The sequence below is a fragment of the Scophthalmus maximus genome, chromosome 4 (assembly GCF_022379125.1).
Source record: "Scophthalmus maximus strain ysfricsl-2021 chromosome 4, ASM2237912v1, whole genome shotgun sequence".
In the NCBI taxonomy this organism is placed as follows: Eukaryota; Metazoa; Chordata; class Actinopteri; order Pleuronectiformes; family Scophthalmidae; genus Scophthalmus; species Scophthalmus maximus.
In genome coordinates this window covers 23,223,181-23,248,454 of record NC_061518.1, presented here as the reverse complement: position 1 = coordinate 23,248,454, position 25,274 = coordinate 23,223,181, and the positions used below count along the sequence as shown (strand labels likewise).

The 25,274-nt window shown below is 44.5% G+C and overlaps 1 protein-coding gene across 3 annotated transcripts in view; it reads right to left on the bottom strand.

The window, feature by feature from the left end:
* phkb (phosphorylase kinase, beta) overlaps window positions 1–25,274 on the bottom strand; it is a 94,779-nt gene that overhangs the window by 67,205 nt on the left and 2,300 nt on the right. For all 3 annotated transcript variants that reach the window (XM_035629506.2, XM_035629505.2, XM_035629504.2), the window contains 6 exons: window positions 24,839–24,925; window positions 15,852–15,990; window positions 12,834–12,933; window positions 8,522–8,629; window positions 7,551–7,631; window positions 4,687–4,802 (listed from right to left, as the gene is read on the bottom strand). In XM_035629506.2, the coding sequence (XP_035485399.1) occupies window positions 4,687–4,802; window positions 7,551–7,631; window positions 8,522–8,629; window positions 12,834–12,933; window positions 15,852–15,990; window positions 24,839–24,925 (631 nt within the window). The remainder of the gene's footprint in view (window positions 1–4,686; window positions 4,803–7,550; window positions 7,632–8,521; window positions 8,630–12,833; window positions 12,934–15,851; window positions 15,991–24,838; window positions 24,926–25,274) is intronic.

The window sequence follows — 25,274 nt, the reverse complement described above, 5'->3', positions numbered from 1 at the left end:
CACACACACACACAAATTGTCCCCTCACCGGGACAATTTGTTCCCTGGTGCATTGTGTATGAACCCTGTCTCCCCAAGTCCGCTGTGCTATTTATTCATTTATTAAGCCGCTAATTTGGTTATTATTGATATTTGATGAAAATGTATGAAATGACAAGGCGAAAACAATGTGACAATGGTATCTGCTGGTCGTGGATTTGCAGAGAATTAAAATACGTTAAATATGCAGCCCCGTCCGGCTATTACGCCGCTACGTAGTGAGCGTGAGTGTCTCATTTCCTTGTTTTGCTCTCCAGACCTCAAGCTCACTGTTCTCTTTCACTCTCACAGCTCTCGTAGTGTCATTTTTCAGATGCAGCAGGAACCCGAAAAGTTTCTAGTGTGCACTCGATGGAGCATTCAGCAGCTGGAGAGCCAGATATTTCCACCGGGAGCTGGTGGAGACCAAACACAGAGCCAAAAGAGGGCCGATAACACTCCTCTAAATGATAATGTATGTCTGGATGTGTAAATAAGCAAAGACGAAAAGGTGACAATATGCCAATCGTGTGTTCGTGACTTGCTCCCGCTGCCCCCAAGAGGCAAAACAACTAAACAAACAAAAAGAACACTTGCTGCAGGTTGAGGATTGACACTGGCAATATTGTCACTTTTTTGAAGTCAGTGTACATGCAAAGCTAACAATTTCCAATTGACACATGAAAACAGTCACAGAGCAACATTAGCATTCCTATGGAGTCCTGCTTCTGGCACCCTGACAAATGGAAGTTCAATGTGGACTTGGACCCAATTTCTGAGGGGGAAAAAATGCTCGACTCTGTTCACCAGCTACTCACTAACTTTGCATATCAGTTGGGCGGTGCTGGTCTGCAGGCTGTCACATCAAAACAATAAGTTGAATGATACATTTTGATAAAATACCCTATTGGCAACTGCAGCCGGGTGACAGCTACAGTATTTGTCATTTGATCCACTCCCAACAAGAAAAATGGTCCTTAAACTATATTCCGACGGGCACCTCTACAAGACAGGGACACATTTTCTAATGCAGGACCACCATAATTCAAACTGTACTTTATTTGTCCAAAGTCAATATAGGAAGTCGTTAGTTGGTTATAACATTACCAAAAAACATTTAAACCAGTGTGGCTATGATATGCAGTCAACATAGTCTCGGGGAGTTTGACATAAATACATAAATAAAAGTAGGATAAATCATATAACAGCACCTTTGCAATGATTATTTCGATTTGTGCTGTTATTAAATACTATCGTGAAATATGTGTGCTGTGCTGAGTGCAGTGCTGTTTTAGTATTTGTAATAAATTACATCACAACTTGAGATATTTCAGTCCATCTGATGCTCATGAGATTGGACATGTTTCCTTAAATAAAACAGCTCCAGTCTGTCTGTTTTAACCGAGCGTGGGGATAAACATGAAGCAAAAAGCAATTAAAATGATTCATTTGATTCGATATGGACAAACGGCTTCTCTCAAACGCTCAAAAAGAACACAATCCTTTTCCTGTTCGTTTTCCACTGAGCTCTTTTTATGCCCACTGGCACTCTGGGAGTAGAAATGACAACTCAATTAGATTATTTACACATGGTATTTACATGGAACCACTCTGAATCGGCCCCTGCCACGGTTCACTATTTTGCATACTGCATCGCAGTTCGTATTACGCAACGACGCGTAGACGCCTGCTCTCTAATTGTGGAAATCCAGAGCATGACCACGAGGGAAGGAAAACACACGGAGCGCAAGGCACAGTGGCTCTACATTACATTGAATCTGTTATCTTTTCTCGCGGATATCTTGGCAAACTGCTGCCAAAAGCCTTGAATTGCTGGAGAGAGAAAAAAGAAAAAGGAAACGCTTCCCAGTGATAAGCAATGGCAGAAAACAGAGGATCTTTATCAAGACACTGGGGGAGAGGGAGGCGCCTGTTCGTCCTTCTTTAATAAATTAGAGCAGGTTAGAGGTTAGAGCATTTTACCAAATCTCAATGTAATCTGTGTTCACTGGCTGGGGTCGGTGCTGGTGTTTTAACAAAACCCTTGTATCAAAGCAGTTTGTTATGCAAACTGTTGCTCCATTACATTTTAACGCGATAGAGGCTATTTAGGCACTGAAATAAAGGTTATGGAGTTGCCAAAAAGTGTTGATTTGACCTTTCCAGAGCAAAGAGGTTGTTCTAAATGTCTCCCTTTTTTTTAAACAAACATTTTTGTGATATTATTGTTTTTTAAATATACTCCTTTATTGTAAATTTCACACGTATTGCTATCTGCATACGTCATCCACTTATGTTTGTCTTGAATTGCCTCTTTTTGAGATTTGTACAAAAGAAAAATATAGAAACAAGTAAAAACTACAAACACTTATGGAGTGATCCTTTCTTAACCATATAATAAAAAAAAGTGTGGCCTATGAGGCGTTACATAGTTAACCCAGTGTTCCCAGCGTGACACAGATGAATCCAAATACATATTTTCTCCCAGTTTATGTCCATTGGGATGTCGATCAATGCATTCAGAGTTGGGTTCTCCTGTGATAACCATTTCTTCGTGAGAGCTTTTTTTACCAGCTACCATCCATATATATTCAGTAAGTATTTTTTTTCGCAAGTCTTTAGGTATGAGTCCAAAAAAACATGTCCTTACTCTCCAGGGGCGGGATAGGATTTTAGAAAGGTATAACTCTAACGCATTTTGGGTTTTCCAGCCAACAGCTTTTACTTTAATTACTTTTGGTTCTCTGTCTCCCCCCTCAGCAGCATCCTCTTTCAGTCACCTGTCAAGTAACTGGTGAACACAGTTGAGTATTAGCAGCTTGAGAGCCAGATATTTCCCTCAGGAGTAGGTGGAGACCAAAACAGAGCTCGTCTTCATTTAGTGTTGGTGAATATTGGTCCTACATTCATCAGGTGCACACACGAGCACACGCACACGCACACACACACACACACACGCACACGCACACACACACACACACTTGACATGAATTCTAATGTTGTTCCATGTCTAGAAACATAGACATGTTTTTGAATTTACAATTTACAGATTACATTTAGAGAAGCCAGCTTTTAATGAAGAGACAGAACTTCTCCTTATAAGATTAATATTTATTATTTGGAGGCTTCCATCAATTCAAATTAAGACCAAAGAAAAGCTGACATAAAGGTTAAGTATTTCAAAACATTTCAGTCCTGTAATCCTTACAGATCAACGCTCTGCTGGTATTAACACAACTTGAGAAGATACATATATGAAACAATGGTATGTCTAATACTCTAGTCTTTAAAAGTCTAACTGTGTCAGCTCAATAGAATTAAGAAAATATTTTTTCAAAGACAAGGGACAAATAGTCTGCCCAGCCCCTTAACACAAGTGTGCTGGACATGTTCAGACACGGCCGACAAGAGAGGAAGGGACAAGTAGGCCATCAATCATAAAAGCTTTTAGGCCAGAACATAATAATTGTCGCAGCTCTTTGCCATGAGCTGTATTAACTTTTGTTTCTTTTGCTGAGTGTGTGTGCTCTCCATGCTTCTGGTCCCCAGATTGTTTCACCCGCTCACTGGTATTACAGGCGGTCCACACTCTCGCAAGTCGCAGTCCCAGTCGTTTATTCTTGTGGATTTCTTTTGCCCGACACTTGTGCCAATCTGTTTTGCCCTAAGCTCTGCCTGTATCTCCTGCTCTCGCGGAGATTGCCTCTGCCTGGAAGCCTCGAACTTTTTGCCCTCGAGCCGTTTGCCTGCCTGCCTGCCTGCCTGCCTGGCCTCTGCTCACCAGTACAACAATTTCTGTTCAATATCCTATGAGGATTTCTTTTTGTATTAAATACTTCTCCTCGTGTCTGTGGTCCTTAATCTGGTGACACGTAACAATAATACCACCACCACATGCATCTCACACTCTTCCATACGTTCTATAGCTTCCCTATCCTGTCCCTGACTACATTCCATCAGTTAGTCCTTCCTCCCCACCTTCCTAACATTACATCCTTCTCCCATCCATTTCTCCCTCGCTCCGTCCCTCTAACCGTGGTTGAATCGACCGTTTCATTTCTACTACATTCTGTGTAAGAGACACATTTAGCAGTCGACTTCTCTCCTGTTGTTGCTTTCGGCACCGATTGTTCCCCTTCAGTGTTATCATACACCCACACACACACACACACACACAGACACACACACACACACACACACACACACACACTGCCACTGGCATGGGCAACCGAAATCAATGAAACACTAATGCACAACAGTAAAATTTACAGCATCACAGCGACTCGTGGCAGAGTAATCCATAAAGCTCTGGGAGTTTATATACTGGAAATCCATGTTTTATCTATTCTTTTACAGCGTGCTTCCCATCTGCACGAGAAAAATAAAAAAACTTATTTTGGTCAAACTCCCCCTGCAGCTTTTCTGCGAGAGTATTGTTCCTAATTTATTGGCAGGGACAAAGAGGACCTTTGTAAAGTGCCGTGGATGTTTGAGATGCACCATCGCTATGACTGCTACATGGGAAATGAGGCTGAAACTCAGCAAAGCGTTCCATCGGAGAGACTCATCGGTGTGCTGCAGCAAACATCGGTACCATTTCTTACCGCATGATATACACTTGTTGATGCACGTTTTTTTCGTATTTGTGTCGCGGAGCTATCGACTGACCTGGAATGCAGCTCAGTGCTGCCATTGTTGTATTTGCTGCCTCGCTCCCACATGCCGTAGTCAGGCACCCTGTAGGCCCTCTCCACGCAGAACACCAGGTTCTGGATGAAGGAAACCTGCACACAGAAAAACACACATCACACGGATGCATGCACACACACACACACACACACGCCCAGCGTCTCACAAGCTGCACCTACACACCTGCAGTACATGCAGATGCAGTGACGGGTTGAGATGTGCAACTCTCCCTCTCATCGGAGAGGTTAGTGGAAAAGGAAGCCGATTGCTCATCGGTGCTCGAACTCGAGTCGTATTAAGGAGCAAACTGTGGCAGCGTGCGAATCCACAGCGTCACTGCCTTGTCAACGCACGCACGGCAAGAGACTGAATGGACACAAATCACAGCTCCCTTCCATTAATAGCAACATTTTAACTATCAGTGCATCGTCTTTTCATTGCAGACTCTAGGATCTCATCAGCGGTGTCCTTGATTTCATCTCCCCCTAAAAAAAAGACACAAAAAAAGGAGGAAGGAGGCCTCATAATCTTTAAGTCGTAATTAGCAACGTTGGGGAAGTTACTGGTATCTACCATCTTGCCCACACGGGCTGTGACGAAAAAAAACCCACTTCATCTGCGAGAGACATGACGGTAGGCACATATGGACGAAAACACGAAAAGGGAAGAGACATGGAATGTGTGATGACTTACAGGCTTTGAATCATTAAAAAGACCTGAAAGTAGTAGTGTGTGTGCGCGTGTGTGCGCGTGCGCGTGTGTGTGTCTGACTGATGGGAGATTTAATCTAAAATGACGAAGCAGGGGAGAGAAAGAGAGAGAGAGTGAAGGAGAAGGATGGAGAGAATCAGATAGAACCTGTGTGAGGACTTAAATAGGACAGTGTGCGAAGGAGGGCAGGGAGAGAGCGAGCAAAGCAGCCGGGGCAGGGGAAGAGAGAGAGAGAGAGAGGTGTTTGCTGGGTCTCTTATTTGGGCCTTTATGAGTGGAGTGATTAACGAGGGGGACTTTTCGGTATCTTAATGGTATCTTAATGAATGTCACTGCCCCCAGCCAAACGAGTCTCTCTGTCTCAGTCCCTGCTGCCAGACCACCGTCCCCGCCAGGACTGCTTTCTCTGGAAGAACGTTTGCACTCGTGACAAAATGCATTCACCTGCGATATGTCAAAAAGAAAAGCACAATATGCAAAAGGCAGACGGAGATATGCGCAAGGTGACGAGACGCTCCATTTCACGCAGAATGAAACTGAAAAATTGTCATCTGGAGGGAGGTCGGCGGTGCGTCTCCTCAGAGGAGACGCGGCAGCCCTTTCTTTACCACCTCGTGGAAAAGAAGGAGAAAAATACTGCAATGCAGCTCCCAGCTCAGTCAAGTGAACGCCGGTGGACTTCACAAGCGGTGGCAGCTGACAACAAACTGATGCGCGGTGCCGTAATAATGTGATTTGTCCAAACGAAATGAGTTTTTTCGAAACAGCGTTCGGCGAGAGCACGTTTCACAAGCCGTCTTGCTCAGTGGATTGGATGTTCGTTAATACGAGGATGGGTGAGGGGTTGGGGGGGGGGGTTCAGACTCCTTCAGTTTGAATTACACAACCTAATAAGCGCCGTTTAAACATACAAATTAATGGTGCCGCACAAACAGGGCTGCCCTCATTAGAAAGTATCATTGTCAATTTCTTTGCCATCAGAGGGTGAGAAATGGAGGAATATGTGGCGTTATCGAGGAGCGGCTGTGTGAACGAAGTGAAGACAGCATGCTCTAATTGATTAGTGCCATGGTCATGTCCTCAATTTCATTAAATAAGCCCAATCTCGCAAACACAAGTGGTTTCCTCTACCAGCAGCACAAACTTCAGCGCTCAGCGGCAGCGAGTAAATCTGTGAATGAGCGACTATAAAAACTTGACAGAGTTAATGAATTTCCAACTGCTCCTGAAGGCCACACGATAAACAGCGCAGGGTGTAAACTTAACAGCTGCGTCGCCTTGTTGGTGTATTAAGAGGCAAACGTAAAGAAGACAAAAACTGACGGCGGACAGATACATCAAACTCGGAAGACACCATGCGAAGAAGCTTCTCGCTGAACAAAACCCGCGTGCTGCCAAAAACGACGTCGGCGGTCGGATTCCCAGGAGGACGTTAAAGCCCCCACAATGGAATCATCGAAGCGTTTCCCTGCTGCAAGTCAAGCGAGCGTCTCGGAAAAAATATATAAATGTGAGCCGGGCTATTAAAGTGAGATACTGTCCCCTGATCCAACATTTGTGTCGGCTCTTGGATATCTGGGGGGGGATTTAGGTTCATCCAACTGGCTTTAAAAAAGCTCCAGCTCATAGCAGGTAGCTGGACCCTCAAGAGGCGGCGTCACAAAATGTTGTATTTGTGAATTTCAGTAGCTCCAAGATTTGTACCCTGACCCTAACCGCTTTGCAGAGACACATTTTCACAATAACATTTATATGCGCAGTTTATAGATGCTTCAGAACATGTTTTTGGCACTAAATGAAAAGTCAGGCGATCAACAAGTCAGCAGGATTTCACCCTACAGGAACCACAATCCCATAGTTCCACAGTTCATAAATCAGTCTCGACCCGCTGGGTTGACAGAAAGTGACAATCCCAAAGCCATGATGGATAGCACGACTAAAAAACATGACCTGAGAAAAAGTGACCTCCATTACAGTAAACAATAATGCCAGTGATTATGCCTAAGGGGGATGCTGATTGCTGATAGTGGATGGGTTGGACGCCAACCAGATGAAACAAACAGGTCAGGGTGAAAAAGATCCCCGGCGCCCAGGATCGATCAGCGCGGCAGCCATCTTAGTGCCTTGTTTACCTCATCAGTGTTGTAAATGATCTGCAGGCCCGAGCAGATCATCTCCACCAGGTACAGCAGAAACAGAGAGACGGCATCGATCTGCAGTAATAACAGAGGAGAGGATGAGAATTGTTTTTTTTAAACCTGTCATTTGTACACTGTGGTATTTTCCAAATACAGCTGTCTTTGATTTCCCATTGAGTGGAGACGGAGATGCGAGCTGTATGTTAGCCATTAGGCCCTTTGGCATTGGATTCTTATCGTCAATAAAGCAATTGACTTCACGGCAAAGATGCTGGAAAATAAATGACAGCCGTGAAACAAATGGATGAAGCGCTCAACATTTCTACAGCTTTTGGTGTTTGTCACAGGCAAGTAACCTTGTGGTCCTCTCTCGATTTATTGGCCAAACATTCCACAACAAATTGACCTCTGTCCGTACCACTGACAGAATAATAAGTCGCTTAGTTCCAATTTTAATGCACGTCCACGACTGAGGACGAGTCACGCTTCCAACTGTACATCCGGGGCCAACGAGAGGGAAGAGGAAGTGACATTTTTATTGCCCTGTGACAAAAACCTGTCGCTAATAGATTCATTTTCTAATTTGATCCTGGTGTTCATTCCTCTTTAGCGACCTTACCTTCACTTTAGCGACCGTCACGTTATCATCGACTTTCTTTCCCGACCATGGCCACTTCACTTATTTCTAATTTTGTTCCATCAAATATGCATAACCACAGTTCGTATCGGAGTAGTGTGGTGGGATTTGAAACAAGCAATAATGTTCATGATCTGGATATATCACGCACGCACGCACGCACGCACGCGCACACACACACACACACACACACACACACACACACACACACACACACACACACACACACACAAACAAACAGTCTTTGTGTATATGCAGGCGCAGTGTGATTTTAATAATTTCATCATGTTGTCGAGGGATTCCTTCACTTGTCTGCTCGGTGACTGACCTGCAGGTGGTGGTAGTCGCTGTAGGAGTGAACCTCGTCGCCGGTGTCGACATGGAACACTGAGTGCAGACACTTGGAGGGGCTGGGATCCTGCTTGAACTGCTCCACCTGGCAGAGAGATGCACAGAGAGAGAGGAGCGGATGAAAGAGCGCGCGAGGTCGAGGGCAGGCAGCGAAAGAGACCGCCACAGCCGTGGTAGAAGCTGAGACTTGTGTGTACAATAACATCATTGTATTTATAAGTATCGGTTTTCTCTAATTATAAGTATCAGTCTGGTAGAAATTAAAGCAACTGTTATGCTACCCCCCCATCCCCCGATATGTTTACAGTACATGTCACTAAGCCTGTTTGTGTTTTCTATCTCTCCTAGTGTATCTCTGACCCCAGAGCTGCAGGACCCAAACCCGTCATTATTATTGTTATTATTAATATTAATATTAATATCATCACTAATAATAACTACAACATAATTGTATTTTTTAATTATAAGTATCAGTCTGGTAGAGATTACAGTGGCGGTTGTACAACTGTCCTCTCTCTCTCTCTCTTCTCTCCTACTGTCTCTCCTCCCACCCTCTTTCTGCCCACCTCTCCTCTCTTCCTCCTCTCTCTCCTCACCCCAACCGGTCGAGACAGAAGCTCCGCCCACAACTGAGTCTGGTTCTGTCAGAGATTTCTTCCTGTTAAAAGGGAGTTTTTTCTCTCCAGGGTCGCCAAGTGCTTTGCTCATTGTGGGATTTGTTGGGTTTTCTCTGTAATACTGTAATATTGACCTCACTATGTAAAGTGCCTTGAGACAATGTATGTTGTGATATGGCGCTATACAAATAAAATTGAATTGAATTGAAAAAATAATGAACCATCGCAGTCTTTGCTGTAACATCTTTTGTCCTCCAGTGGCTGTCTTGTGGGGTTTTCTTCGGATGGAGAGGGCCCACCTCCTCCCCTCGCTCCGCTCTCCGGCTCCTTTCATCAAGATACTTTTAAGTGGCACTTCAGCCTCTTGCTTTGCTTAAACTCAACCTGCCAAATGGGCTTTGAACAGGCGCTTCTGTCTCAGCCTGTCACTTCTGCTTTTCTTTTTCTCCCCGGGCTCGACTCCTTTCTGGTGCTTTTGTGCACCTCGACTGATACGTCGGCATTTTCCGATGGTTACATTTCATCTCCGGCTAAAACTGTTTTTTCTGTGCTTCTGCTTGAGGAGCCACTTCAGCTTTCAGGGCCTTGAATTAAAAATATATGTTTTTTTTCCTGGAATCAGTAACGCTCAGGTCCGTTTCTAGTGCTGACACTAGACTCCCAGGAAATTCAGCACGGCATGAATCGGTACCCAACTGGGGTGACACACGGTGCTCACAATACGTTGTTTCCCACATGGAATAAACTGGAGCAGTCGACCGCACGTCCGTCCTGTGAACAATAATCCAGGCCGATGCACTGTACAACAGAACGCGGTCTGCTCCGAGGCAGATAACAACATGTTAGTTGTGTGTTTGTGTGCGGTGCCTTCTTGGTGGCTTTGTGTGTGTGTGTGTGTGTGTGTGTGTCACATTGGACCCGACTACACACCAAATCACAGCTAGGCCGCCAGCCCCGCCGCACAGTTATAAATAATTGGCCCTTTGTCCCATTTTTACCTCGTTTGTTTCTCTTCTCCCCCACCTCTCTCACTGCTCTCTCCATCGTCAAGCCCCCAATCGCTGCCTCCATTTTGTTTTTCTTTCTGCCTCCCTCCCTCCCTCTCCCCTCACTTCTGCCTCTCTTCTCCCCCGTCGTCCCTCTTGCGCTCCGTGTCTTGCTCTATTTTCTCAGACTCCCGTGTTTTTCCTCTCGTTCTTTCCTCTGGCACACTACCTCTGCCCGCCTTCTCGTCACCCCCCACCTCCCTCTATTTTTTTTTGGCCTCCAAGTCGGTCATAGTGGAGACCTTCTGTCCCACTTTTTACTGAAACTGCTCCACTTTCTGCCGTCCCACAGCGGCCAGTATGTGATTGTGTGTGTGTGTGTAGAATAAAAGAGTTACCTCTGTCAGCAGCTAACAATAGAAAAAACTACTTTTGTGTAGAGGTCTGTCTGATTCGGGTCCAAGCAGAGCCGGGGCGTCAAGCGGCCGTACTCTAAGTCAGGTTATTCTGAGAGGTCCCCCCCAATCTTGCTGATCGTTTCAAGTGAGGCAATTCACCCTTGTGAGCTTAAATTTTGCTGAAAATGCCCTGCTGCTCCATACAGTAATAGGTTACTGTACCAGTCCGCCTTCATGTATTGACTTTTTCCATCTTTGACCAACACGAAAAATCCTTCACTTCAATCAGACCAATTATCAGGCTGTAATTTAAAAAAATAGATTTTCCAAAAACAAGCCGGGGAGAGGGCACAGTTTACAGCAGTGGATCAGACAGTGGGTAGTCATGAATAAGGAATCAACACACACTTTTTACACTACAGGAAAGTTAGACACCTGTGGTTTATACTAGGGATGTCACGATCCAATATTCCATATCGGTATCGGGGCAATATTGCCCAAAATGACTCGATCGGATATCTGAAGAAATAAGAAGAAAAATCAGATCCGATACACTACAGTAAACATACCAAATAAATGCCTATTTACATATCTACTAACCCTTGAACGACATTCTGGCATCATATTTTTATGTTCATTTATTATTTTTTAATTAACAGATTACAGTTCAATTAGTTTTTTGCTTGTTTGAACGGTGCTGACCATAAAAAAATTCTGCCAAAAGTTCTGTGAGAAATAAAACGGCAGTACTCAATAAGTCAGTCATGTTGCTGGGGTGTCTTCCTTTAGGGGAGTTGATTATTCGTCTTACAGTTGAGTATGAGGTTTTAGATGGCTAGGTTAACAAAGTGCATCCTCAACAATGCATTATTGATATTTTATTTTACGAGTGGGGAAGAGATTGTATCAGATTAGTATCAGATCGGTATCGGCAGATACTCAAGGTTGGAGGATCGGAATCCGATCGGACACGGAAAAGTGGTATCGTCCCATCCCTAGTTTAAACCATTTGAACTAACTACTGAAAAAGTTGTGCCTGCGCTAAATTCGTGAAGTGCAGTTGGTTGGAGGTGGTGGGGGTTGATGGTGCCACCAACAAACCAGGGTTTGCATCCAGGACCCCAGAAAAAACACACTTTGCTTAAGTTCAGGGAAAGATCGTGCTTTTACTTAAACGTAAATAACCACATTGTGTCTGAACTCACCGTGAACCTTTCTTTTTATTATTCAACCAGAACACAATCTTCTTTTTGCCTCAACAAAGTGCAGTGAACCGCAACAAGTTAAATAAGGCTGCAAATGGATATTGTATTGCAAGATGAGATATTTTGGCGTTCGATGCGTAAATTAACAAAATTTCATCATCACAGTCACGGAGAACATAATCCAGTCCCAGTTGTATTTCATTCAAAACGTATTTGTAGTTGCAATTCTGTCGTAAAGGAATGCAATTTGTAATTTACAGGGTTTCTGAGTCAGAAATGATTTTATATTTCTGCAGCTTTCTACGCACTAAGTGACTTGTACTTATTTTTTTTCCAAAGCAAAAAGCAAACATTGTTCACTTCAAAATCAGAATGACAGAACCTTGGTTGGTTCCATACCCTAACATAGGATGACAGTGGGGGCCAGCTGCTGTGCCTGCTCCGGGGTATTTGCTCCGCAGTGGCCCTGCGTCACGTCTCCATTAAAAACACCATGTTCTCCGTAAGTGTCGGAGACGGGGCTGCGACGAAGGCTGCTCTGTGTAATTAACTGCGTAAACGCAGCATTGTAATTAAGACACAGAAGAGCTCGCTCCCCTAAATTAGGTCGTCAAGGTCGAAGCGAGACGAAGCAGGATGGCTTTCAAAAAGGCGCACACTGCGCACGTGCGCTTGCACAGTGGCGCGGCAGGCTGCTCGGTTTAAAGATGCTCATGGAGAATAAACAACAGCATGCAATGGACACATCTGGTTCTGCTTTAGGTACATGAGATGGTTTTGTTTCGCCACCATTCATCCGCAGCCGACGCCAGACGTGGCATGAAATCACCGTCTTCGGAGCAAAAGTCTTTCAGGCAATTAACCGACTGCCGGTTATTGAGCCCTTAGGACCGACGCGACGGGCTCCAATTGTCATCTGTTGCGATATGAAAGAGAAACCAGATGTGTCCAATGCTCCAGCTCTGAGAGGCTTTGATGAAAATGCAACTTTGATCTGTAAAGCAGCGTGTAATTTGCGAGGCGCTTTTATGCAAACGTGCGGCGCGAGAGCAGGAGCTGAGTGGGGGCTGGATAAAGACTCACCTTATCAGCTTGTCTCATGTAGCAGTAGAGGATCCCTCTCATACACTTGATGGCTGAATGCTCCAGCTCGTGGGTTCGCCCCATGTCGTCGTCGATGCGTCTGCCCGGCAGGGAAGAGAGGTATGACACATGAGGGAAGGGCACACAATGACTGGCTGGGTCTTAATGTTATAGTTTTGGTCCTTTTTAAAAGGTTACATGTTCCTAACAAAGAGAATAGGACAATCAGCAGTCAGAGGATCAGACGGCTTGCAGACGAGACAGCGGTTTAACCAGATTTTTCTAAAACCACGTTATTTGGATAAATAGGGAAGGTCACGCACAATGTTGGTGACCCTGCACAGCAGTATTTGCTCAGGCAAAATGTGTTCATGCATAACTACGAAAAGTACGGCAGGTGATCAGAAAGTTGGTCTTATATGGTCTGGGGAAAGAATTTTATCATTACCCAAAACTAAGCAACCCCTGTCGGATTTGACAAAAATACGTCCATATGCAGATGCGGTGTATTTGAGGCATTTCAGTGTTTAGGTGACATTCAAGGTCAAGTGACAGTCTCAGATAATAGCGCTCGAGAGCGGTCACTTCTTCATTGGAGAGATGTGTCCATCAGAGAAGATACATAAATGTGGGATAAAGCTGAAGGAGCTGTCTCTCCAGTACAGTCGGCTAAACTGCACAATGAATGAGTGGCCTCTTAGTTCCTGTGATTTCGTTTCAACTGCTCCTCCTCCTCCTTTATTCATTTGTACCAAATCACAAGGACTGCTTAACAGCTCATCAGTGGCATGAAAGAATGGCTAAAATAAATTAAAATCATTGCTGTGTTATACTTGCATGTGTATCGTTACAATTTCTGAGCAAATATGCACTCAAGTAAAACCGCTTGTGGACACGCATCACTGTGTAGTTTTTAAGACACTGATCTGGGTAACACATCACTCAGAAGTCAAATCAATCACGGCTGCAGTGCAGTCAGCACATTCCTGGTGGGACCGGTGGGATCTGAAAATGCACATGACAAAGGTCATCCTAACAACTACACTGGATATTGACGGAGGGAAAGCCCGGGCCACCGAGGTGAAACCTGTTTGCGTTGCAGCGGGCGCATTGATCGCGCCGTCTTTAAAAATGCGACCCACCTCCACGACATACCTGCCTGCAGGCATAGGGCAGAGCAGGCGGCTCTCCATCTCCCAACGTCCTGTCGGTGCAGTACGGGTATCTAACATCGTATTATGCATGAGATGATCCAGCGCTGGCCGGGACAGGCGGTAACTTACCCGGCCATTTGATGTCATTTAATTACAATTAATCAGAAAAAATTCAGCGTGTGTCAGAAAGGTTAGAAAACAGCCCAACCCAGGCTCAAAGATATAATGCATTAAAACATATTCAAATTTGATAATTCAATGTGACGGATGGTGGATGAAACTTATCATGTCTTTTTTTCCTGAAGAGAAATCAGTGGCACATCCGACTGCCAGTCTAGTGACTGACTCTCAAGCGTACACACAGCAGCTGGGCGTGAAGTAAGTAATGGCACAAGCCGAGCCTGTCAGATGAGAATAATCTTAATTAAATCCCAGTGACAATTCTAATAGGAGGCAGCCATGACTGATGACTGGGATCTGCCGCTGGTCACATCACTGCAGTGCACTCTATTTTTACCCCTGTCTTCGCCTCAATCTCATTTCTTCTCTCGCTCTTATCTCGCCAGTGGCTTGATTTCTCCCTCTGCCCACCTTGCCATCAAACTCCATCCCCATATCTTCTCCTTCACTCCTTCTCCGTCTATCTGTATCTTTCTCCCAATCCACCCCTCCCCTTTCATCCTCCGTCGCATTCGACGCTCACTTCCTCGAAGCTAATCACTGAGGAATGCGGGCATCAGGAGCAGGGACAGTTGCAAAAAGGAGTTCGGGCCCCCTGACTGTTCTCAGTGAAATGATTCTCCTTGGACCAATGATCGAGGTGGGCTCGTAAAGGTAAAGCCCTCAAATCACAGAGGCAGATAGATAGAAGATCGGGGACAGTGAGTTGTGAAACAGGAGACAGGTGAACGAAACCAAAAGGTCGAGAAAAAGGGGATTATGGGGGCTGAGCAGTGTGAATGAATGATAGTAAAGTGATGTAACTGTGGTAACTTGGTCTGCTCTCTTTAAAGTACGGTTTACAATGATGGAACTATCCTTTATTGTAGCAGTAAGCTGCCATACTGTCCAAAAAAAGCTGGACTCACCAGTGACTGAATATGTTCTCCACGTTCACCTCCGCTACACAACAAGTTTAATATTCGGGGCCCCTATTCTCAAGCTCTGGATTGCTTATCAGGGTGCCCTATTTCACGTATCTCCAATATGTCCTATGTGATTGTATTTGTATTCTAAACCGTTTTTGTGAAAAAACTAAACTGAACTGAACTGATTCAGGTTTTACTTGCAAATACTCTCACTATTTTAACCTTTGCAAAAAAACATCTGTTTATCTGCTACAATGTCAGATGCAGCTGACAGCACGTCTGGCTACCCAGGAGTTACCAAGACCAAGGAGCTCATCAGTGACTAAGCAAGCACAACCAGCATATTTGTATCCTGTGATGTATCATAAAACCGTGCCGAAGCCTAATCTGGATGCTACCAGGGTGTGTGGGCTATCGTTGGGGGATATTTCCTTCTCCCTTTTTGAATTTGGGAAGTTTAAACTTCAACAAGCCCAGCCAAATTCAACGCCTAAGTTGGCGCTCCATTCACTTCATGCACTGGTTATTCTTCATCCAAAAGCTTCCTTGTCTGGTGCATGCAGAGCCCCCCACTTCTTCTATTGAATTGTTTACGTCCGTGCATGGCGCGTCACGTTGAATATCGTTGCCGCAATGAATTGTGGGGCGTCTATATCTCCTTTCCTTACTGTATGCATAGTATAATGCATCTTTTTATAACTTAGCTGTAAAGTCATGAAGCAAATCTTGCAAAATGGATCATTCAGTGTGGGTGTGCGTGCATGTCATACACTAACCTGTAGGCCATGGCCAGGGCCCAGGCACCAGCAGCACAATACAGGGAGTCCCGGACCTTGGCCTCTTTGCACGTTGAGCACGTATTGACGGGGAAAAGGCCCGTGGTGGGACTCTGGTAGTTCAGAATGGTGGTCTTGACTAGACGGAGAGAGGAGGAGAGACAGACAGAAGTGGTGACACAACAGCTCTATGCGCCTGCATAACTACTCCGCAGCGCTGCAGTACTCCGCAGCCTTTTTTATCACACAGCTAAACCTTGGTGCTGATCAGCAACAGTTGGCTGTCTGCATCAGCATTTTGAGACTTCCGTTGGTTCACTGCAATTCAAAGTTGGTATTGGATTGTATGATATCATAGCAATATTAATGAGTTTAAAAACCTATTTTCCTTAAAGGAGATCTTTAAGAATTGCGCCGTTTGTGCATTTCCTCTTTACACACTAACTTATTCTGGTCCCTCCTTGTGACCTGCAGACTAATACAAACTAATTGGTTTTAGAAATTCGGAAATTAATCAGTTAACTCAAGTAAAACTCAATTTATTTGATTAATTTGTTCAAATGTATTATTATGTTAATAGTGTCAACAGACATAAAAAGTTCCCGCCCATGTTTTTAGCAATAAAATTATGAGATTTCTGTCTCAGATGATGGGAGAAAACTAATTTTGAGAAAATTTGTAGTGTAATTGGAATCTACAGACATAAACAGACAAATTGAAGTAAAAATACAGACATGAATGTGTATTTGGGATGTTTAATTTCCACTAGTCTGAAAGATGTCATGATGTTATGGAAGCAAAATAGCCCCAAATCTCAAAATTGACCAGTGTATGTTTTTGCCTGTACAGTATAGTGTTTCTCCTGAACTGAAAAAGAAGAACTATTCCCAATTTGAAACTGCCCAGTGAACACACCAGGCTACCTTAATAACTATAGTTAAATATAAAGCAGGCCCTATGAAGTCACTGAAATGTTGTAGAGGCAACGGTTACAGTTTAACTTCAACCTTGAAAGCATGCTTTCATAGAAATTTTGCCCAGTTGTCTCGACACATCTTGACCTGAAAATCACCAGATCAATAATTACTGGGGTGAGGGCGCAACAGCAAAAAATCCTGCTGCCGCCATCGTCAAAGTGCGAAAGCAGCAAAGCCTTTTAATTATTTTTGGCGTCACCAAAATGACTGGGAAGCTCTCCAGCAGATAGTGACCAAGGTCATTTCCGCAGGGAGGGCACTTTTCAGCCGGGGGAGGGGTTGTGACTGTGACAACCTGACTGCCCTAAATGGACGAGCGAAGATAAACTAAGATGGTTGAATATCACCAAAGTTCACGCTCTGCATTAGTTACTGAGGAGAGAACAATGAGGGAAAGCTCTTAATGCGAACGGATCGTAGCCCTCCGCTAATATATGCTGAAATATTACATACTCAAACAGAAGGCCCTCCGGGAAAGCAATTCGTCTATTTCACACACGCGCACACACACACACACACACATTCGCACACAATCATATCCTCCTCTCCTGCAGAGGTCCCCGCACTGATGACTAATCTGTCTGGAGGGATCACTTCATTTTTCATCTGAACATTATGCCGGTGCAAATGAAGGGGACATCCATTCTGCACTGTTGTTTGACACGGAGCAAAAAGGGGAGAAAGAGAGTAGGAGAATGATAGAAAGGGAGATGGGAGGAGACAGAGATGAGGAGGAGAGGGGGGATGGAGAAGATGTCCTCGTGGGACAGAAGAAAGAAAGAAAGAGTGTGTGTTTGTGTGTCGGTGTGTAAATAAAAAGGCATCAGAGTAATGGGTGCAGGGAGAGAGACAGGGGGCGGGAATGTCAATGTGTTTGTGTATGTGAGTATGTGTGCTGGTCAATTGAAGGTGGCAGTCACATTGGCGAGGGAGATAAAGAGGTTGATGGGGGGTGAATCAGGCAGAATATTAATATAAACCGCTCAGGTAGTCCACCCACACACACACACACACACACACGTTTGTATTACTGGTTCTCAGGACATTCAACCGCCTCATACGCGAGACTCATTAAAGTGACTGTACTTGGAAAGATGAACGCTGAATATGAAGTAGCCCACGTGCGCGCAAAAACAAATACACAGAATGATTTTTGTGCCCCTTCCCTTGTATGGACTCTAGGCAATCCCCCTCCCCCAGGATTGTTCTCATACAGTATGTTAACCAATAACAGGACAGAGCCATTGGGTATATAGGCAGATTTTGACAGTGGCTACATCTGTGGCAGTATGTGGAAATCTGAAAGATGTATGGGTAATCACACATACACCGGAAACTCCTGTATGACACACTGGTTCCAGTGGTCGCAGCCCCATCTGGCCCCCGCTGTGAACATTTTCTGGGAGTGCCGCCGACTGGTTCATCTCAAGTCCATGAAGAGACTGCAGTGGATAAACTAATTGGGTATTTTATCATTAACTATCTCTCTACAAAAGACTCATCTGTCAGGATGACGTGGGACATTTTCATCTACAGATTATACACAAGGTTCATCAAAGGCTGCACTGGAACCTTCCTACTTCACTCACACTCATGATACATCAAAATAAAGGACTCATGAACATTGACTAGATTATGATGTCAAATAACAGGATGAAAATAGTTCTGGGTCTCTGTTACTACTCAATTTGGACCTATGGGGGACTTATGGTTTCATCTTTTTCGCGATGCAGTGCCGTGGAAGTCATCAGCAGACCGGGGGGGAATAAACGATGAGAATGCTGAGCGTCGTTCATTTTCAGCACGGCAAGTTTCTCTGGATGCAAATCAACTGTTGTTGGGAGTTTTCCGCCATCCATCAAGCTAATGTCCCACTAAATCAGCAGCTAATGTCTCAGACGCACACAATCTGCTCTTTTTACAATGGGCCATTTCACTGCACTGACAGGGCGCAGAAAATGAGAGAAGATGATGAGAAGGGGGGGGGGGGGGGGGGGGGGGGGGGGGGGGGCGATACAGCAGGGGTAGATTGAAAAAAGGGAAGAAAAAATGGAGAGAGAGTAAGAAGATATTTGTACAGTTCCAAAGCAGATGCTTGGGGGGGGGGGGGGGGGGGGGGGGGGGGGGGGTTGGCAAATACCCAGACTGTGATTGTCATTGTTCATGCCAGTCTTTAAGAGAACTTTTCTGTTTACCTGGCAATAAAATATGTGCCATAGTTTGCATTATGTTGGATCTGTTGTTGATTTAGTTGATTATTTTTTCATGGCAATTAAAAAAGACTAAAAACTAAAATGTCTGCTATGAGATTAATGGTTCAATTTATGAAACAATGAAATTATACAGCTTTACACACCCCACGGTATCACCTTTTTAGGTAGTTGTGGAAAATAGTAACCTCAGATATGTAGGTTATCGTATCTGATGATTTTTTTTTTATATTGCTCACTCTTTTGAGGAAGTGAGTCACTGCTACATGACAGACTTGAACTGGTCTGAACTGGCTGACCCCTGAAAAAGATGAGGGGAGTGTGAGAGGCTAAAAAAAAGAAAGAAAGAAGAAAAGCAAAAAAAAAGGTAAAGGACAGAGAAAAAAAAAACAAGTATTAAAAAAGGAAAAAGAGAGCACAGATAACCACGTGGTTTTGCAAAAAGCTCATAATAAAATAGGAAATATATACATACATATATATATATATATATGTATGTATATATAAGAAACAGATTTCTTTTTTTCTCCATTCCCTTCATCGGTGTGAGCCAGACGGTGATATGAGCCTCTAGTGATGAGGAGGCAGGGGGAGTCGATGGAGTGTGGCCACATTGCCACTTAAATAAGAAACCAAGGAGAGGTGAGAGAGAGGGAAAGAGGAGGGAAGGGGGGAAAAAAAGAGTGAGAGACGATGGCGTGATGAACTGTGAGAGGTGGAGGTAAAGTTTTCCCCCCCCGGTGCTCTTTCCTTGATAACATAAAAACTATGGCATCGGCAGCGTGAGCGCTCAATGCGGCTCCACCGAGCTGGGGGCGGCTCTGCAAACAGAAACAACAAAGAAAGAGAAAAGGAGCAAAATAATTTAACTGGTTTGATTCGTCATTGTCGCCTCAACCCCCCCCCCCCGACACTGAGAGAAAGCAGGTATATTGGCAGGCAGGCCTGGGTGCCAGTGATAACAATGTTTGGCTTTGTCCCCCCCCCCATGAATTGGACAAGTGCTTCCAGCCGCCACCCAACACAACAATTAGAGGGTCCCAATGTTCTACGCTGCGTTTTTCTACACTGCAATCTGGCGGCGGCTTTTCTCCGTAAATCTGTGGGGTCTCGTCGCAGCTGATGCTGGAGGCAACGCTGTGCTCGCTGATAGCAGCGAATCAGTTCCGACCGCCAGCCGCACCTGTTGCACACGGAGCTCCGTCGCGATTGTCTTCTGCTATTTTTTTTCAAAAACACACACACATGCATGCTGCCTAATGGGTACAAACCAAGCACGCACGCACAGACACACACACACACACACACACACACACACACACACACACACACACACGGTTCATCCAGACCAGAACAGACGCGTTCCTGGTAAAGGGCGTTTCTTTTCTTTTTTTCCTTTTACTCTGCCTCTGTTTAATTTGTAGAATGAAACGAGAAGACACACAAAAGAATAAATGTCTCACTTCCGGCAAAGCTGTTATTCACATGTAAGAATGAATGCAAATCCACTGTCTGAGCTGAATCCGGACCCACAGCTGAGATTTGTCCGTCTAAAGTCTGAGTCAATGTTATTCTGTTCAAAGCCCCTATTGGCCTTCGTGTCAGTTTGACATGATGATTTAATGCGTTTTATGGATATTGTGACTCAAGTATCACAAGTATCAGGCCGCATAAGTAGGTTTAACACCGCCGTAAAGAGGTGTTTAAACAACAGCCAATATTTTGGGAAATACTAGACTTACGGAAAAAAAGAAATGTTCGTCAAGACAGAAACAACCTGGCGGCAGCTCGTGTCCAGCTGAGATTCACTGCCACTCGTTTTGTGGCTCTGAGCTTCCCCGTGAGGCAATACGCTGCGTTTATATATAGCGTTTTTCTAATCTAAAAGAAACACTCAAAGCACTACACACGATGAGTCACATTCACATTATACAGCACTAGATATACAAACCATTCACATGTATGAAATGCAGACTGGAGGAAGCGAGGGTTCGATTCCGTCCCAAACATCCCAAACAAACGTAACTAACGGGACGTAAGTAGCTCTATAAAAGATAACTCTTCGACTACCACATGATTAGTAAGTGAAGCTGGTGTAGAGTTGCAGGGAGAGAACATTTATTATGTTATGCAAATTATAACAGTCTTCAGTCTTCATGAAGTTAACTTTGTCTGATCAGACTCAAAGCATTAAGCACTGACCTGATATCTAACCAGAAACTAAACGTTGGCTTGATGCCGTCTCTGGTTCTGGTCAGCAATGGAAAGGAGCTCCAATGCTTCCTTTCCTACCTCCTTTAGAAATAGGGTACACTGGACCTTCCTATGCGAAAGGACAGGAGAAAAAGACTGCCCACAATTCACTGCGGCAGCGATATAAACGATTCAGTCCGAAGTAGAGGAGGAAGAAGAGTATGAATATGACCCTGTGACGCATGTATGTTACATATGAATCATTTACATCTGATGGCACACTGTGGTAATAAAGACTGAAACATGCTGATGGAGCAGCTGAGGTTCTTGTAGTCCACATTCGGAAATGTGTAGTAAGACCATGTCACGCGCACGTCAACAACATCCTCCGCTGCTCGATGACGTGGTTTGGTGAAGGTGGAGTCGGGCTCTCTGAGTCCCATCAGTCCTTCTTTACACCTTTCCTTGACCTTGTGACGTCTTCCACTGAGGTCAAGGAATAGTAGATAAGAATAGTAGATAGGAAGGACACTTGGACCGCACCCTGTGACTGACAGAGCTAATTGCCTCGACTTTTCCCACAAAATGCAGGCGGTTTTCTTGTTTTTCCTGCCACATCACGACACGCTGTTCTAGATAATTAATATAACCTGATGTGGTGGATCGATTCAAGTCACCTGCTGAGCTGAAACAGAAAGAATGTGTTGCATTTGGTCCTTCTAATCAGTAAAAAAATGAAAAAATGATTATGTGATGGTCCATTGTCTCTGCTGTGGGAATTATAGCGGCTGCTTAATCTTATCCTTAATTTGATATATTTTATTAAAGTATCCAGAAGAAATCAGTTGTAGAATTGCTCCTTATGTTTTTTGAAGAGGCAGGGACCCGCCACAACAAAGTTCTCTGGGACACCCTGTAGTCTATTCAAAGGCATGTTTTCATGCACTTCCAGTAGAGATAATTAAGTAGCTCTCCGCTCAAGGTCACCGCAAGGAGAAGGTCACACTTTTTGTATGGTCTGTAATCACTTAAATGTCACACGTGGAGTATGTATTCCCCCTCGGAGCGTGTTCGGATTGGTCCGCTGCACTGTAGAAAACGTTTTTTGTAAACTCAAAAAGAGCAACTGAGAAAAGCCCAGCTTATGTCCACAGTGGCAAAAAAACAAAACAAAAAAACCCCTACCAGCCCTGATCCTCGGGGACAGCATCCTGAGCTGAATTACCAGAATCTAACGGCCACACAGAGCCTGCGGCAACACATGATCCGGCCCTCTGCCCCGCTAAACCCAGCTCTATCTGCTTAGAAGAAGCCGTGTGAGTGTGCGTGTGTGCGTGTGTGTGTGTGTGTGTGTGTGTGTGTGTGTGTGTGTGTGTGTGTGTGCGTGTGTGTGGCCTATCCCCTCTTTTGCTCTCTGCCTCTACATGTATTGATTTGTTTTTTTTACTGTGAAATAAAGAAAGGAGGATAAATCTAGTTTGTCATCACAAGGCAAAGCGAACACAAAAGAAACAATTCCCATATAAACAGAATTTTTTCGGGCTTGTCCAAATCCACGTTTGTGCTTCATTTATCACGGGCGTGTTCACGGAGCAAAACGCAGTAAACCAATCGGAGAGCGAGCCTCCGTTTCCTTTTAAAGTCAGGCGCACTTGCACCTTGGCAGATATTACAAGGGTGTATTCATCAGGGAGTACGACGGAGCTCTTCACTGCAGAGGGCCCGGATTCACTTTGTGCACACAGGCAACCATCTGTGTGTGTGTGGCAAGCAGAGTGTACACGTGCTGTGGGACCATCGTGCGCCCACCTACGTAGGCAGGTAACCGTCTTGACAGCACACTCTTAAATCAACAGGGAAATACTGCGACACTAACTTCAGACCGGGCTTGGGTTTGGTCAAAAGCACAATCGCTCTCCACTGCGTCAAAATAGCACTTGACCACACTTCATTTTAACACTGCGTTTAAAAAACCTGCAAAGACACTTGTGTTGGAGACTCCAGGTGTAAGATCGGGCCCTTGGTCCACAATGTTCACCCGCAGGCGTCCGTCGCTCAAAGAAGCACAAAAATAAACACATGCACAACTAGCGCAAATGTTTTCAGCGGAATAAAATGACAGGTAAAAACCTGCGTCAGGGAACGGGGCCTATCACTACACTACTACAAATGACAGATCTCCATTTTGTTGAGAGCACACTCATATTGCAGCATCGAATTTGACATTTGACCTCTGCCAGCCGACCTTTAGGCCAAGTCACACTAGCAGTCGACCCCGGTTATATTTAACACATTTATAAAACGGGCTCTTCACTCTTCTGATAAAAAGCTGTTTTCACTTAGTTGAAATCCAAAGCGGCGATGTCAGTGAAGTCAGAATTCGAGGATTCTTTGTGTTTTTCCCGGTGTGGCAGCAGTCGCTGATCGAGTTCTGCGCCCACAGCGTCTGGTAATTCAGTAATCAGTACTAATGTGTATTTATGTATACTGCAGTGAGGCTCGGGTCCCCGTTATTGATTACACTTGCCAGCAGCCTAAACTGGAATGGGGTCGCGCCGTGTCTCTGCAAATGTTCCGCTGAGTTTGTGTCCTTTCTCGGGGGTTTTCTTAACCTGAATCTAGTGATTTGCAGCAACTTTTTGAGAATCTATTGACATCATTATTACTGTGTGTTTTGAGTGTAAGCTAAGATATGATGACCGTATCTGTGACCTCTTTTACACCTCCGTTGATATCTGTCGTACTACATTAGCCACTCTTGCCATTTGTTTTGGTTAGTTACCCATCAGCGTTGAGTATGTGTATACTTACACACTAGTTTGTGTATGTGGTTTTGTGTAAGTGATGAGTAAATCTCCCTCCAGTAAAATGCCAACACTGTAACTAGTTGGTGCAACTGGCTCTTGCGTTATGGAAAAGTCATATTTTTGAAAAATTTTAAAACCATCAAATGTGTGTGTGTGTGTGTGTGTGTGTATGTGTGTGTGTGTGTGTGTGTGTGTGTGTGTGTGTGTGTGTGTGTGTCACATCATGGCTATATCTGGTGTGACCAGGACTCAGGCTGATGCTGTCTACACTCCGTCTAGTCTTGTTGAAAGAGCTCTTGGCCAATCAGCCTGAGAGCCTCCAAAGCACTAACACCCCCTGTGAAACACCGCCAGCTGTGTTCGGTGCGCTGCCAAGTCAACTCGGAGCACCTTTGCATGAAATTACATTCAGGTCAGTGCATGCTGGGTAAATGTTTTTGCCTCGGCAACACGTGGAGAACCCCCCCCCCCATTCCCCCCGCTGCCTTGCCTTCATCTTGCCAGCCAAGAACAATTTCTCTCTAAACAATGCTGTGTGTCTCTGCAAGATGTAATCACGATTACCCAAGGCAGCAATTGTGGAATGATGGCAGTGGCAAAGCAACGGCGCCCTTTTACGGTTGCACACGTTAGCTCAACGGGTTTCGCAGAGGGAAACGATCGGGTTCCCGGGAACACGGTGACAAGAAGAGTCTTCTGTCACATATACTGTACTTTGTAAAACTTTGTGGCTTGCTGTTTTCACTTATTTTGCGGTGCATAGCTCTAAACTTTAGCTCCTTCACTCAATATGTACTCACCAGCATTGTAGTAGCGGTCCAGCTTCTCCCATAGGGGCTCATCCTCCCGCTTGAGATTGGACAGCTTAAGAGGTTCATAGATGGAACCTGGGTTGGAAAGACAATCTGTTAGACAAAAACTATACCAGTTTTGCTCTTCCATATACTGTATCTTTTTTTTTTTCCAAAATGGAATGCCTCTATTGTCAAGTCTTTTCTCCTTGGCTTCATAAATATTAAGTCTTTAGGACTAAACAAGAGTAAAGTGAAATCATTGTAACCCTGGTTTTCCTCTGTTAATTTTTCAATCTTGAGACAATATTCTTATTTCGTATATTCCAATATGTAGATGTATATGAAATGGGTATGCAGTCAGCAATAGCTTGTGGATATTTTCCCTCATCACATCATCCCGACTTCCAATGTATATATAAGACAAAATAAGCACAAGAAGAAA